This window comes from Perna viridis, chromosome 4 (assembly GCF_037379345.1).
Source record: "Perna viridis isolate PV_CMFRI_1.1 ecotype Kerala chromosome 4, ASM3737934v1, whole genome shotgun sequence".
NCBI lineage: Eukaryota > Metazoa > Mollusca > Bivalvia > Mytilida > Mytilidae > Perna > Perna viridis.
In genome coordinates, this window is record NC_142448.1 from 5965471 (window position 1) to 5981421 (window position 15951).

At 32.8% G+C, this 15951-nt stretch overlaps 1 protein-coding gene across 3 annotated transcripts; it reads right to left on the reverse strand.

Annotated features, from left to right (window-relative positions):
• Positions 1-2357: 2357 nt before the first annotated feature.
• LOC148618636 (trypsin-7-like) lies at positions 2358-13532 on the reverse strand. 3 transcript variants are annotated; one of them, XM_088577721.1, is made up of 5 exons: positions 12776-13532; positions 10998-11264; positions 4897-5070; positions 2949-3137; positions 2358-2716 (listed from the first exon to the last, which is right to left on the reverse strand). In XM_088577721.1, exons 2-5 carry the CDS (start codon positions 11035-11037, stop codon positions 2685-2687), a joined length of 435 nt encoding a protein of 144 aa, XP_088433847.1. In that variant the 5' UTR covers positions 11038-11264; positions 12776-13532; the 3' UTR covers positions 2358-2684. The 3 variants fall into 3 exon arrangements, with proteins under 3 accessions (XP_088433847.1, XP_088433848.1, XP_088433846.1); XM_088577722.1 differs by lacking the exon at positions 12776-13532 and adding an exon at positions 12645-12763 and having other exon boundaries at positions 2949-3122; XM_088577720.1 differs by lacking the exon at positions 12776-13532 and adding an exon at positions 12645-12763.
• Between the last annotated feature and the right edge of the window lie 2419 nt (positions 13533-15951).

Sequence of the window (15951 nt, forward strand, 5' to 3'; positions counted from 1 at the left end):
ACATATTTTCATCTTTTTAAAAACATGAGAAAAGTAGCTCTGAATTTAACTGAATAGGGGCGTGTCAATATTTTTTTATCCATAGAGTATAACAAAATTTTTTTAACCAATCAGATTACAGTATTTATCTCAAATTAATTTATTGTTGTTTAACTTTGCAACAGTGGTAAGCATTGGTGTATAGTAAGCAGTAGCACACTGTCTAAAAAAGTTTTTTTTGCAATAAATATAGCAACGCATCTATTCCCTAATGCGATCCCGCAAAGTGGGAAACATTGTTTCAATATCAACTACAAATAAAGATTTAACTCTCTTCTGATTCTTCCCTTTGCATGTAAAAACAAGCTCTGTTTGTTTAATGAAATGATAAAGAACAGTGTTATTTAAAAACACTACAGTCAAGACTGCTTATTCTTTCCGGAAAAAAATATCACCAATACATATATATGTACAATGTACACATATCAATCACGTCCCTACATATATTTGATGATACAAAGTTTTGCAAGATTTCTTTCGTATTCAGTGTTTATTTATTTAAATACGCCAATATTGACCCGTATTTATATCAAAGCTAGTGCTGTTACCTGATGAATTACTTTGCCACACCGTTCATGAAGTGCATGGATGTACATGTACAACGGTCATGTGTAAATATCTGTAATTTTAGTATTGTTAAGACACCTCTGATATGGGTTCTAGCGCTTTTGTCCTTCTATTTTGTCGTATTCTTGAATATCTTCATGCAAATTTTAACGTCTATATTTTGTGTTAAAGTTAAAATATTTGCTATCCGCCTCTTTATAATCTTAAAAAAACATTGGCAGGCGCGTCCGGGTTGTGGATTTAGAGGAACGCGACAATGCATTGTGGGTTGTGAGGTTATTTAAAGAATGACTGTTATATTTTTTCGGTCTATGAATAAACTCAATCACGTGGTGCACACTTAAAGTGTACAACTCGGGCATTGAGGTTATTTCAAATAAACCGGAAAAATACAACAGTCATTCCTTATAATTTATTTAACGTAACTTAATTCAACGAGTAAATCATTAAAAAAAAGTTTGATGACTTCACAGTCATTACAAAATTTGGTATATTAGACGATAAACGAAATGTTTGAAATCAGAAACCGTGTTACATCTAAAATATATTCTTCTTATATAAGCGTGGCCTGGACGCAAACCATTTGAAGTTTTGTGGTCAGAATGTCCCCGTGACATTTAAACGAAAATAGTTTTTGAACCTGATTTTAAGATTTGACAAGTTAATTTTGCATTTGAGGGGAAGTACCATAGGCATTAATGTTCGGAAATTCAACAAAAAAAGACCCTACGTCCTCTTAAAATTTTCCGATAGAGGCAAATTTGACGTAACGAAATAGTGTCAATTGTCATTTTTCTCATTTACCAATGCGATGATTTTCATTCCGTTTTGTCAACTTTACTTTCATCTATGACAACATCCCTTCAGCACCTGCATATGGAGTTTTCATATCACACCACACATGTTATGCCAGAGCTTGTCGTAACTATCTTTTGTATCGCACTAGACTTCTTACAATTAATCTTCTGGAACAGATTTAGTCACCACTACAGAAGTTTTATGGTCTTCGTCATCATAAACTCGTGGATCGTTCTGGTGTATCCATTTCCACCATGAAAACGGAGTTGTTAAATGTGTCATAGTTTTCCTGTCCTCTTTCATCTACCCTGGACTTGATTATTCATGAGCAGCACGGAGGTGTTACTAGGAAAGCAAAGTACCTACCAATGCATCTGGTCCATGCTCCCAGTTTTCAGTGGAGTCCGAGTTTCTCATTTATTTTTGTTGCTTTGTATGTATTACTTTAATTACTTTATGTTCTTTGTTGCGTGTGTCTGTTTTCCATGTCTGGTCTTTGAGCGTGACTTGTATAGAGAAAAAACGAAAATTTGGACAGTAAAGTGAAACAATTCTACGTCATAAATGTACAACTTAGTCTTGATGAAAAAAAATCGAGTACCTAATGGTTTTGCACATTTTCTTTCTTCATTATATTCTAAATATCAGAAGTATTTGGTTAAAGATCCCAATTCACAAATTGTACAGTAAAAATGCTTGTTTAATCAAAGTTAAAGATCTATGTATGAAAATTGTCATTTACTGAGCAGGAGGCACTAACAAAGACTGTACAATGGAGGAAAAGTTGTTCACATTAGGAGTTAACTCGACATACATAGGTAGATCAGTGTTCAATAATAAAGTAACCTTTGACTAAGGAACTATTTCCACAATTTTTCATCCAGAGGAAAGAAACTAATAAAAAGGTCTTAAACCGTTAAGTTTCGTTTACTATTTCAACATTCCGTTAAAAAACACATGATGTCACACAATATAATTTTTACTGTACTCATGTATATAACGTTATTTTCCAATATAACTGTATCTGATCTCTTTCATACAAAACAATAATATTGGCTGAGACAAAAAATTTTTACATATTCCTAGTCGTCAAGAATATATATGCCATTTAAGCTGGACATGAAAGCATAGTGAATGCTTTCATTGTATTTGAAAGCTGTTTCCTCTACAGATCAAACTTTAAATCAGTTGTATTTTTTCAATTTGTCAATGATCCATGGTAGGAGATTCCTGACATGAGCATATACACCAGGAGATCCCGATTCTCCACAACCATTACCTCATGATGTAGCTCCAAAAACTATGTATTTACCTGAAACATTATCAAATAAAAGTGATTGGTAAAAACTTTTCACAACAATTCATTTGTAATAAATAGTTGTTTAAGAGAACTTGTTTTCCAGAACTTGTTTTAAAACACCACAGTACATACAACAGATAAAAAATATAATTGCTTTTCTTAAGGACTTATATATACTTAAATATTTTCAAATAAAATGCATATGTCTTTTTAAAGATAAACATATAGGAAAAAAACGACTCACCGTCTACTTGACAAACATGAGGTCCACCACTGTCTCCCTGGCAAGTATCAATACCTCCCTCCTCATAACCAGCACATAACATATATGATGTGAAAGCTCCAGCCTTGTAAAAACTTCTACATTTGCTGTCACTCAATAGAGGCACTTTCTCCTTACGTAGTACATTTGGATTCACTGAAATAATGTTGACTGAAATAAATCATGACTAGGTTTCATCTTTGATCTATGGCACAATATAACGGAACTACAATATTGTTTTTTTTTTATTAATCAGATAAAAAATTACAAATGTATATCACAAATGCTGTGAACAAAAAATTCAAATCATTCCAAGGGGAGTCCACAGACAGAAATTAATGGGGCAAACAAAATTTTAACTGATGCATCTGACACCTAGGATGATAAGTAATCCAAGTTCTGGTTTTGCCATTTCCATATAATACAAGTAAAAACTAGAAAGATTGTGCTCATGACAGCAAACAAACAAACAAACATATTTCATGCTTCACTTGATCTTCAGACATGTAAAGCCATGAATTATTTTCCCATCAGATCATCGTCTCTACTTATGTTGCAAAACAGTCCTATCAATCTATTCATCTCTTTATAGTTCATTGTATGTACAAGATGCAAACATTTAAAAATCATATGTCTGATTATCTCCCTTTGGACGCAATAAAAAATCACCATCATTTACATATGATTCCCTACCAGGGGTTGTCTAATCAAAATCAGTAATCACAACCAATTGTAATACATATCATTTTCATAAGTAATCACATGTAATCCATAATCATTGAATTTTATGATTACAGATTTTCTTATGTAATTGATTACTGCGTGAAAAAGTTGTGTGACCATGATCACCTTTTGATTATATTTGATTACATTACCAACAAATGTTCTATAAAAAGTAGATAATTTATGAAATGAATCAAGGAAACTCCATTTTATCATTATCACGGGCTGGCCATTTATGCCGCAATATTTTACCTCGAGCGATAGCGATTACTCTTATTCATTGTTCATTGACGAGTGTTTTTGTTTGGTTTTATACATGATGGCGCATGTGGCACATACCACATGGCGAGTGCTACCGAGTATTGTGTAAGTGATTTTTTACGGAATATAATATAATTTTTCTATAACATAGAGAACATAGAGCATAATGTTGTCATTAAAAAATTTTGAAACAACTGATGAAAATACAGTATTTTGTCTTTTTGTTTGTACATTTTTTTGTTCTAGATTGATCGAATGTTTATGAAAAAATAAATTAAATGAAATTCCATATTTTAATCTTTCTCATTATCATTTTTATTTTGCTTCAGAGAAACAAGTTTTTCCCCCATTAAACCTTAATTACATATACTATGTAACATATGTGTAAATTATAATTTAATTATAAGATTGAAAGAGCTTAAAAAGAGTAGGTTAATGTTTATTTTTACACATACATATTAATCAATGCAATTGTTTGCAATTGGTTTTATAACTGTTCTTTCTTCATCAAATTAAGTCTTAGTCTACTAATAACAGTGAAATTAAACTTTTAAACTGAAAGTGTCAATCGAAAAGTCAAGTTTACAACAGCTTTGAAATCATGTATGTAATATATGAATAATTTCTTTTGTTTTAAAATTACATAGATTATTTTGCTGAATATGTCAATATCTTACCTATGCCGAAGAAGTAAATTTATTTTCCTTCATTCATGTGAGAAAATATCTAAAGTAATCATATGTAATTGATCACTTTTGGAAATATGAGTAGTCATAATGTAATCCATTAATCGATTGCATTTATACCTCATGTAGTCATGATGTAAATGATTACATTTGAAAATAATCATCCTAACCTACTTTTAAATTTCTAGGGTTTTAAGGAGCATCACATTTACAACAGAAGTGGACAGACAGGGTGATTCAAATATACCACGCAGACTCACCATCATGCTCTGTTTTGCCCCAGTATGATATGTGACATATAGTTCCTGGTCTGTATTGAGTATCCATACTTGGGAGCCATGCTGGCTGTACATAGTCATTAAAGGATATCCCTGATCCATTATCAGGATCACCATTTATCTTTACCAATGCTATGTCATAATCATAGGTGTCAGCTGTAAATGTATACACTAAAATTAATCATTTGTAAAGAAAGTTCTTCCTGCTCTTTATGTGTCTCCATTTACTTTAAAGACTAAGATAATGACTAAGAAGATCTATACTCAGTTAAAATCTCGACTCAAAAACATTATACGTTGTTGTTTCTCAAAACAAGCCAGTACATCTAGATACAAATACGCATTTCTAGGAAGAGAATATATAGAAGAAGTTTTCAAAATACTGGATTGTTTTAACGAAAACATATTTGTCCAGTGTGTTAGACGCGTTTTTCAATAAACGGTCGGCATTCCAACGGGAACAAATAAATTATGCTTCTCTGCCTGTTGACCTATTCCTTCACTCTTATAAGGCTGATTTTACAACTTATCTGATCCAAAAGAAGGAACATCGGTTAGCTAGATCATTTAATCTCAGTTTCCGCAATACAGATGAGTTATTATCGTTAAACAATCCTAATTTCGGGGATTTGATAAATCTACCCCAAAGAACTTAAGATAAATGAAACTACTATAAAGTCAGCCTCATATCTTGATCTACATTTAGAGATCTTGGTAAAGAAAAACTTTTCACCAAACTATACCACAAACATGATGACTTTTCATTCCATATTGCCAACTTTCCTTTCATCGATTACAACCTGCGAAAGAAGTTTTCATATCACAACTCATACGTTATGCCAAAGCTTACCGTAACTACGCAAATGTTTTGTATCGTGCTAGACTTATCAAAATTAGGCTTTTGAAACAGGATGATGTTCCTACAAGATTGAAGTCATCACTACAGAAGTTTTATGGTCGTATTCATAAACTCGTGGATCGTTACGGTGTATCCATATGCGCCTTGAAAACTGATTTGTTCAACGTGTTATAGTTTTCCTTTCCTCTTTCGACTACCCCGGACTTGACTTTAAGAGCAACTCAGTGGGTGTTTCTAGAAATGCAGAGGACGCTTACCCTACCGGTGCACCTGATCTATGCTCATTTGCTTTTGTTACTTTGTATGTATGATTTTAGTTACTATGGTCTTTGTTGTGTATGTTTGTTTTCCATGTCTAGTCTTTGTTCCTGGATTACATTCTTTTGATTACCGCTATAACCTTGATTCCCTTGATTCACTTGAGTATATAAGGGCAACTCCTTTAGCTCTACCTGTTTATAATGATGTTTTGGGGCCAGCTACAGTGGGGTTGTTGTCTCTTTGACATATACACCATACTTATTCCCGTTATACTAGTATTATATGTTAACATTTCTTTTCCACTTCCACATTATTGAATGAGTTTTTTATCATTTCAAAAAGGTACTGCAAGAACAGAATTTCAAGTTAGCTCAGCCAATCTTAACATTACATCCTAAAACATTGGTTGCCATCTATGTTTAAGAATTTCTACATCACATGCTACATTTGTTATCTGATTATATGTTGTTTATCAGCATTATGGAGGCACACACCACTTACTTCCAAGACTTGTTATTAACTAAATAATGTACCGTAGGTCACTACGGGACATCACATATAAAACACAAAGAGTGTTGACTGTCAGTCTGTCAAAAATTTCATTATCTCAAAACTAAACGTGGTATAAATCTTACATTATGTTCCATCCTTATTTTACTTTATAAAAATAAATAAAAGAGTTCGCAAGCAGGGCATTGTGAACACAATATCTTAAAAGTAGGCTGGTATATTTGTAAATTTTGTAAATTTATATTATTTTATCAAGATGTGCAGTCTAAATTTTGGTGCAAATTGAATGAAATAGTTTGGAAAATTCTTAATTAATTATTAATATATTGATTAATAGATAATTAATAAAACTGATTCGTGAAGGTTTCAATGGATTCTATTCTGCCGTTTTAGAAAAGTTTTCATTAAAAGATGGAACCCCATGGTCGACTAATGACAAAGTCCATACTTTGCACCAGGAAAACCTTCAAAAATCATTTAGATAAAAAAATGAAATAGAAGGTGCACACTTGCATGTGATAGTAATGACCTTCCGAGTTATATTGATGAGATCTGTGATCTGGTTACATGACATAAATCTCCATTTAGCCGTTTGATGTATGCTGATAGTGTTGTCCTGTTGTCTCAATCAGAAAAAAAGAGATTTTGTTGATAAATTAGAATTTGCAAAAGATTGGAAAATTTCAATAACTATTAAGAAAACAAAGGTATTGCGTTTAGGAAAACACCAGCCTATAAAAAATGTGAAATATTTGAATGAGAGAATTGAAAATGTACAGCTGTATACATTCTTAGGTTTTATACTTTTAGCTCAATGCGTAATTTTGGCTTCGCCAAGAAACACATTCTTAAAAAAGAAATGATAGGTCCTTGCAAATTAAAGAAAAGTTTTACATCATTATACCTGCAAATAATTGTAGTGATAAAGTGATAATTTAGTGATAATTTTAGTGATAATTTTGGAAATTTGGAAGCAACATTCTTGAGTACTTGTTACATTTCCTCATATACTTTACCTCATGGTATGCATTTAATGAAAAGAAAGTTTTGCCCAAGTTACACTATTATTCTCCGATATTGACCCAGGTTGGATTTAAAAAGTCATAGATCTTCTGGGACTAAACCATAATAAATTCCTGACTCCTTTGCAATTGACATTACAAGAAAAACGGAAAGATCTTGTGCAAACTATTCTTAATGTTTTCAATTATAACTTCAATTAGCTTTGGAGGAATACTGTAGTTGTCTCATTCTTATACTTCTACAATAAAAACCCATGCAGTTTGCAAAATATGTCCCATAAAATGTCCGCTCAAACGTTGTCCCGCCTAAAAACCGAAACGGGGATTTTCAAATTTGGCAGATATGAATTCATAAATCCCAGGGGTTTAACTAATACATTAGTTAGTATGTTTAATCTTACTGTAAGACCAGTTGTTTTGTTTCGTTAAGAAATATGGGGTTATTTTTCTCCAAAATTATTTGTAAAAAATATGATATGTTTTAAAACAGATAATCAAATAAGTCAGTAATAGAAACTAAAATAAAATCATCTTATGATGCATGTGGAGGAAAGATAGAGAGTTATCCTATTATATACTTTGTTTTAATCAATTATATCAAAATATAGCTTTAAATCTATTAACCCAGATTGAGTGATTTAGGCTCTTGAGAGCCTCTTGTTTTATAATACTCTCCTTAAAAAAAAAACATTCTGGAAGTGTTCTAAAGATAAATATTTGAACAGTTCTCTAATGCAATCTATCTAGGACTCATGGTTTTAAAAGTCCATGTACTGTGACGCTAAATGCTTCTGATAAAATCAATTTATTTTCATATGAGTTTACAATGTGGCAAAAGTTGAATACATCCAAAACCTAAATAAGGTTAAACCAATTTTGCACATATGATATTTGTCATGATACTACTTATGTTAACTGAATAATATGCTTAAAGTGCAAAAAAATCTTTAAAAGTGCTTTTAACAGATATTTCATAAATATGCACCGATCATAAATCTTTATATATTTTTGCAAAGACATTTTTTTTTAAATTAACATTTATAATCAATCTGCTATTGTTTTGTTAAGAAACAAACAGGCACAAACGGGGTAAATGGTAAAAATGCCACTTTCTGGACCGTAATTCAAAATGTGTCAACAGATTTTTATGAAATTGGCACCAATAATAGATATTGAAATACTGAATATCAATGTACACTAATCATCAATCTGCTGTCGTTTTCTAAATAATAGACAAAAAACTGTTAAAAACGTCAAAAATGACACTTTTAAGGACCATAATTACATGAAGACTCAACAGATCTTTTTTTAAATTTGTGCCAATAATAGATATTGAATACTGAACATTTCATCAATTTACATTAATCATAAATCTGCTGTCGTTTTCTAAATAATAGGCAAAAACTGCCAAAAAATGGGCAATAACTCCAAAATTGTTAAATCGATTGTCTTGAAATTTTCAGGTAAGATATATCTCTTTGAGTCGAAGAGCCGAATGTGTATCAGATTTCTCCCATCTGTTATGATTTTTTAGATATAAACAAAAATATATAGAAATAGCCCTATCTTTTATTTTTATTAACAGCTGCAATGTCTTTTGGCAATGGACCATAACGGATACAATTTTGGGAGTAGACTTGTCGAGGATGATTGTCACAAAGTCTTATCAAATTCTGTTCAAAGGTTTCAGAGGATATAATTTTTAAAGAAACGATAACGCAGACGACGACGGATGCCAAGTGATGAGAAAAACTCACAAGGCATTTTAGGTTGTCTTTTTAACATAGTCTCAGTGTCAAATCTCACTGACGTTTTGGTCTTGCTCTTACAAGGCATAAATCACCAAGTTTTATAAATGTTCTTTGATGGATTAAAACAAAACCATTCTGTATGTACATATTTTTGTTGAAAAATGCATATTACTCCAGCTCAAATTGTTTTCTTTATTAATTTTCTGAGATTTAAATCCCTTGATGTGGCCTGTCATTGCCTAGGTGATAATTCATCAAAAAATATTCTTAAGTTCTGACTTATTTTCCCTCATTGTGCTGGTATTGGTAATTAAATAAGGAAGATTATTTTGCTTATATAATGTTTGAGTCCATTTCATTATCTTATAGTTTTCTTTTAAGGAGCCCCGTGCAGGTCCGGGTGTTAAAAGAATAGGCCTGCAGCAGCGCTAAGCTTGTCGTATAAGGCGACTAAATAGTGCTCAGAAACCTAGCCGGGGGCTAGGCGCTCTGCCCATAGAGCAACTGGGATGTGTGCCCCAGGTGGTGGAATGGGGTACCCCTGGCGTGTTACATGCTGGGGTTGTCAGGCTATAATACGGAAAACCTGACCGCAAACCATAGTGGTGCACCGTGTTGGGAAAGATGCCACGTTCCTCGCACGTTAAAGAACCCTGCTGTGGTATTCGATAGGAGTAGGAACCTTTGCGCTCCGCCACAGGAGGCTAATTTGCCCGACCTTACCCACTTCCCCTTGTTCCAGTGGCAATCAAAATTTGTCGACCCCATTATCCTTGTGACCCATCCTTTTTTTTCATTTCATGTTCATTTTATCATTCATTTCATGTTCATTGTCTGAATATAGCTGAAATATTGCTGCTCGGACGTTAAACCCCAACAATCAATCAATCTTTTAAGGAAAATTTATTTTAAACATTGTTTCATTCCATATTCTGAAAAGGATATACCGGTATATCCTCTTTATGATTATAAAAAAATTCTGAAGTTCATCTCCTTATTACCTTTAAATTTTTATATAGAAAATTTTGGATTATTTCCCTTTACTTAAAGAAAGAATTACAGCCAGTTTCTTTTCAATAATTTTCACAGAGATAAAAAATTATTATATAAATTATGCTCTCAATATCTTTGATTATATGAAATTTCATAAAAAAAAATATCCTTTTGCGTTTCTGAGAAATAATTGCATTTATACATAAAGTTAGTCACCTTAGAAGTAAACTCTTCAAATTACCACAAATATTTTAGTTTATCCTCCCCAGCTTATACTTATTTACTTACTTACTAATCCTCTTCGTGCCAAAGTGGCACATAAGGCTAATTTGTCTGCTACCTGACATGCATAAAACTCACAGTTTTTGGTTAAATAAAAACTATTGGAAGTTATTGTGTGCCTCAATGAAAAAAAATAAATCATGTTTTACTAGAAAGTAAATTCAAAGATCAAATTTTTGCGTGCTTTTTATCAATTTATAGCACTCCAACATACTATCTTATAAAAGTATCACTTACAGGAAGGCATTCTATACCACTGTGAGTTAGACAGTGAATTAGTGGAAAGTCTTGGATGGGGATTTGAAAAAAAATTATTATCAAGTTTAAAGCTAGCACATTATTACAGATTATATTGAACCACCTAATTGAGGAAATTATCAAGTTACCTGAACACAAGGCACTTACCCATCGAAACAATGAGCTGCACTGAGAACCCAGTATTCATTAATGATGGTGCCTCCACACCATTCACTACTTATTTTTGTCCACTGAAGTCATCATAATAGTAAACCTTCATAACTCCCACTTGCCATGGATACATCCCATACTCTGCAGCAGTACCAGAGACTATCTTAGCAGGCCTAGGTCGCTCTCGTACAGTTGCTTCACCTGATACAGCCATTTCTCTCTTCCTTCTAATGTGATTTTCTTCTTTAGGTCTTTTACCACATTCTGTAGTGAACATTCAAATATTAACAAGGTTGAATATAGAATTCTACTCAAACAAGTCAAATATAACTCTGTGCATTAGCTTAATTCTTGCACCAACCCTTAATACTTAAGGTTATATAAAGTTTACCTTGGAAAAGGAGTAACACACAATATCATGTTAATACTGAGATATCATTCCTGAGCCATCCAAGAATTAAATTTAATTTGTAAAGAGCTATAATAAAAGAAAACAAAAACAAGGAAAACTGTGAGCAACGCTCACTAACTTGATACACCCAAATTCCAAATTGACAACATGCACCTTTTGACCTCCATATTGATTTGGATCAAAATTTAAAAAAAAAGATGCACACAATAGAAGTAGATAATAAAGAATCTGTGAAAGTTTCATTCAATTCCATTCAGTGGTATAGGAAGAGTAACAGGATGAAGTATATAGGTGAGGAAAAGAAGAAAGGATGGACAGAAGGAAGTACAGGCAACCCTATCACTATATATATCCCCACTTGCATATAATAACAAAGTTAACTTAATATAGTTCCTTAAGAATGGAATCAATTTTATTATTTACAAAGTAGTGTAAAATGAAAATGTAAGATAAATTCTGCATTATCACTCCCTGACTTTCCCCCGTCAAAAAGTCACAACAATTTTCACAGACAACGTGATCTTTATTTTACTTTACTGATAGCTTGGAATATCAATACACCATTCACAAAAAATATTTGAAATGATAATAGTAAACTAGAAAAAAGAAACAAAATAGCTTGTGCACATTGCCATTATGTGAAAAATAATTTGTGAAACTTTAAAAAAATTCAATTTAGCAGTGAAACAAGTATTGCAGATTAGAAGAAGACCCCTCCCTTGGTCAATTAATGACTTAGTCTATATTTTGCATCAGGAAACTCTTTAAATCATTGAAATGGAAAAACCAAATAAAGGTGTACAATGGTGTCATGTGAGTACAAAGTAAAACTCTCATCAAATTCCAATTTAAGTGTTTCTAAAGGGAGGAATGCAAGCCATTTTAGCAAGTTTTTCCAAGGAATGTAACCCATCAACACACGACAACCCTGTTGTTGGTCTCATGTGGGAAAGGAAGAATAGTAAAAAAAATATTGGAAACTTAAACTAGTTTTAAATTGGTAAGTACCTAAATGGTTTGAAATAAGTTATTTAGAGTACCCAAGTACTTACCCAAGCTCCAATAAATTGAATATTTGAATTTGAAGTTTACTACTACCCACAGCTCCAATGGGACATTAAACCAGACTGCCAGGCTGGAAAGTTACTCCCCTTTGCTTAAATTTAAACCAAAACTAAGTCAGCAGAAATGTGAAAAAAGGTTACTGGTTATCATGAATAACTAAAATATACCTTGCCCAGAATGCTTCAAAATTTTACTTGTGCATGGTACAAGTTTCCTGCACTCATTAATTCTTGGTGTTTTACTGCAATCATGATTGGTTATTTGCTCTTTCCAATATATTCTCCTATATATATATTACCTGGTGAAAAAGTAGAAAGCCAATCGTCTGAACCTGGAGTAAATGTACTCGTATCAACCTTACACCTGACCCCGGCATCCTCTCCATGGTCACAGTCACTAGCAACCCATTCTGTGTGAAGACACTCTTTAATTGAGGATTCTTTCCCTTTACATTCAACATCATCCAGAGAATAGAGCCTGACCCTGTACCATACTCTGCGTTAATTACTGCAGTTCCACCTCTGTTAATATCATTTTTTTTTAATTTCAACAATTATATATTAAATCTATGACCTTGACTTTTTATATATGGCTTAGAGAATTAAAGTTTTTCAAGGGAATCTAGGTTAGTAATGATTGTAAAAACTCATAGAAAGTTGTTTAAAAAATTTTATAAGTACTACTGTAACATTGACCTATGAAATTAAAATATTTTCTAAGGACAAGTATGCATCAAGTTACAAATAATAGCATACTAGTAGTAATCATTTGTATCCGAAAAAACCCATAGACTTTGTCCAATCAAAATTCAAGAAGTACCTTGTTAAAAAATAACACTGAACTATTTAATATAATGAAACTTATCATATTGATAGCATAAGACATTTCTCTGAATATCCCAGCATTCTACATATGACTGCAGCATCACTGTCATCCCATTTATCATCACAAAATGTTCCACGAACACCATTACGTAAAATCTCAACACGTCCTCTATGTGGCCCTGGACCATTTACAAGCTCTACTCTGATGCCTACATTCTATACGATACAAATGATTTTATTATCATTTCAGTGTTTATATTCTTAACTATTTTTAAAAAATGGATTTCAACCAGTAGAAAATTGGAAGTGTCATCAAACACATCACATACCTTTCCCAATTTTTTCAGTGTTTAAAAAAAACACATGAAGTTGCACTTGTTGTATACTTGTACAGGAGGTTGATATTTGAGAGCACACAAAATCACAACATTTTATGCCAAATCTATATAAAGCAATACACCGAATTAGAAATCAATTCATTGATAAGGACCCGAGATTCTCTTGACAAAAAATTCATACGTCATTCCGTATAGTGAAATATGGCAAAGTCCCATGTAACAGGAATTTGATATTGGAGAGCATCCAAAATCACTTACAACATATACCCATCTATATGAAGCCACACACAAATTTTGAAATCAATCCATCTCAATCAATGGGGGCTTGCGATATTTTTGTGATGAAATTCGGACAAACGGACCGACCTACCAATGGATGGATGTAAAGGGTGATTCCAATATACCATCTATTCATTGAGTGAAGGTATGATAAGACGAGAAATAGAAAACAATAATAATAAACAAACAAAAAAACTTCACAGAGCGCAGCATGATGCTACCGCGGTAGTCGAACCCTGAACAGTTGAGGCAAGTTTGGACACAATATTAGTGTTTGACATACCTAAGCATAGTGACTTAAAATTCATTGTGTGTTCACGTTTCTACAACATTAAACGATTAGACCAATACAACATTTAATTAAGGTTAGCGATTATGGGGTCTTCAAAAACAGATTGATTTACCCGTAATTCACCTTTTCCTATATAAAATGTTGAATGAAATGTTTTTAATTATATCATGGATACAGGAAACAAAATATTTCTCCTTTGTAACAGTTCTTTCATCAATCTTTCTTTCTGTCTTTGCAAATAAATATATTTTATAACATATTAAAACAGTAAGGCTTGTTTTGTTTACACCTCATGTGGCAAATTTGTTTGCAGTGAACTTTGTACTTTGTCGGCATATTCAGACTTCAATACATAGGTAAGACAAGAAAAGGTGAAAGAACATATAAAATGTATTGTTCCATTTTGTACAGCAACAATAAACAACAACTTGGGACTCCACACCCAACTGCACCGAACACAGCTAGAATATTAGAAGCAGTATCGATTCAATAAAACAGATATACCAAGAAAACCACACCGATACAAATGTACATAGCTGGTCACCATATACAAACTATGTTTATTAGAGTACACTGACATCAACCCAGACCTCAAATACGTAACAGCCCAACTGCCTTCATTCTTCAAATCGTATATGTCAGATGAAGAAATAAAGAAACACCAGGACTACCACCATACAGACATTTAACTTGACGGCAAATGTACATAGACAATTGCAATTGAAAAATTTGTTATAGTTGACGTGGGGTGCTAAACTTGTATTCTCCCTTCTTTGAAAGTGCGAACAGACATACGTCCATCCCTACAACGCACTCAAGAGCGTATGCCAACAACGAGGAATACCGAAATATCGGTTTTCAAACCTACAGATGGCAGTCCAAGATTATACAGACCAAGCATTTGTATATGAAACTTAGGCAGTAATTTGTTTGAAAAAAAATTGACTTTGTGCTATGCTTATTACAGGAAGTACATCTAGGGTAACACATACATACATATATATATATATACATATACAAGGATCTGAAAAATTCCCAACGATGTTAGAACTGTCTTTAATTTGATTCTCTATCCTACGTAATAATACCCAGATGAACTGTCCCGTACTACCATACATCGTGTACTAAGTTAGAGCTCTAGATTAATCCTACGAGGTGGCATGACCCGGCCAGCGAAAGCTATATTTTTTGTTTAGCCTAGCTGGCCAGGTGCAGGGGCGTGTCCAGGATATTTGAAAGGGGGTTCGTAGAATAAAATATTTCGCCGAGTGAAGCGAGGCGAAAAAATTTTTGGACCTTTTTTGGCTTAAAAACATAAAATAACCCCATTTTAGACAATTTAGCTGAAAATACAACCCCTTTTGTCAGAATATACCCAGTATTGTATATATAGTAATATACCCCCCCCCCGGTATATTTAGAATGGCTATGGGGAATCGAAGTTAGTGTCACACAAAACAACCAAAATTCATGTATTATACTGATTTACTTACCGTTTTGGTTGTTTAAAAAAGGTGTCCAAGACACCTTGATACGATTTTAAGGTCTTTTGACGTTTTGTTTTTGACATCGACATCTTTGCGAATTCTTTATCACATCAACAACAATGGATACTAATCGCAGAGTCGAACACGCCGGACTCCGAGAAACGAAATTTTACGGTTGATGATGACCCATCAAATTGGGGAATCAGTATAAAAAGAAATCAGAGTATGTGTTTAATTAATGAATATGATAAATT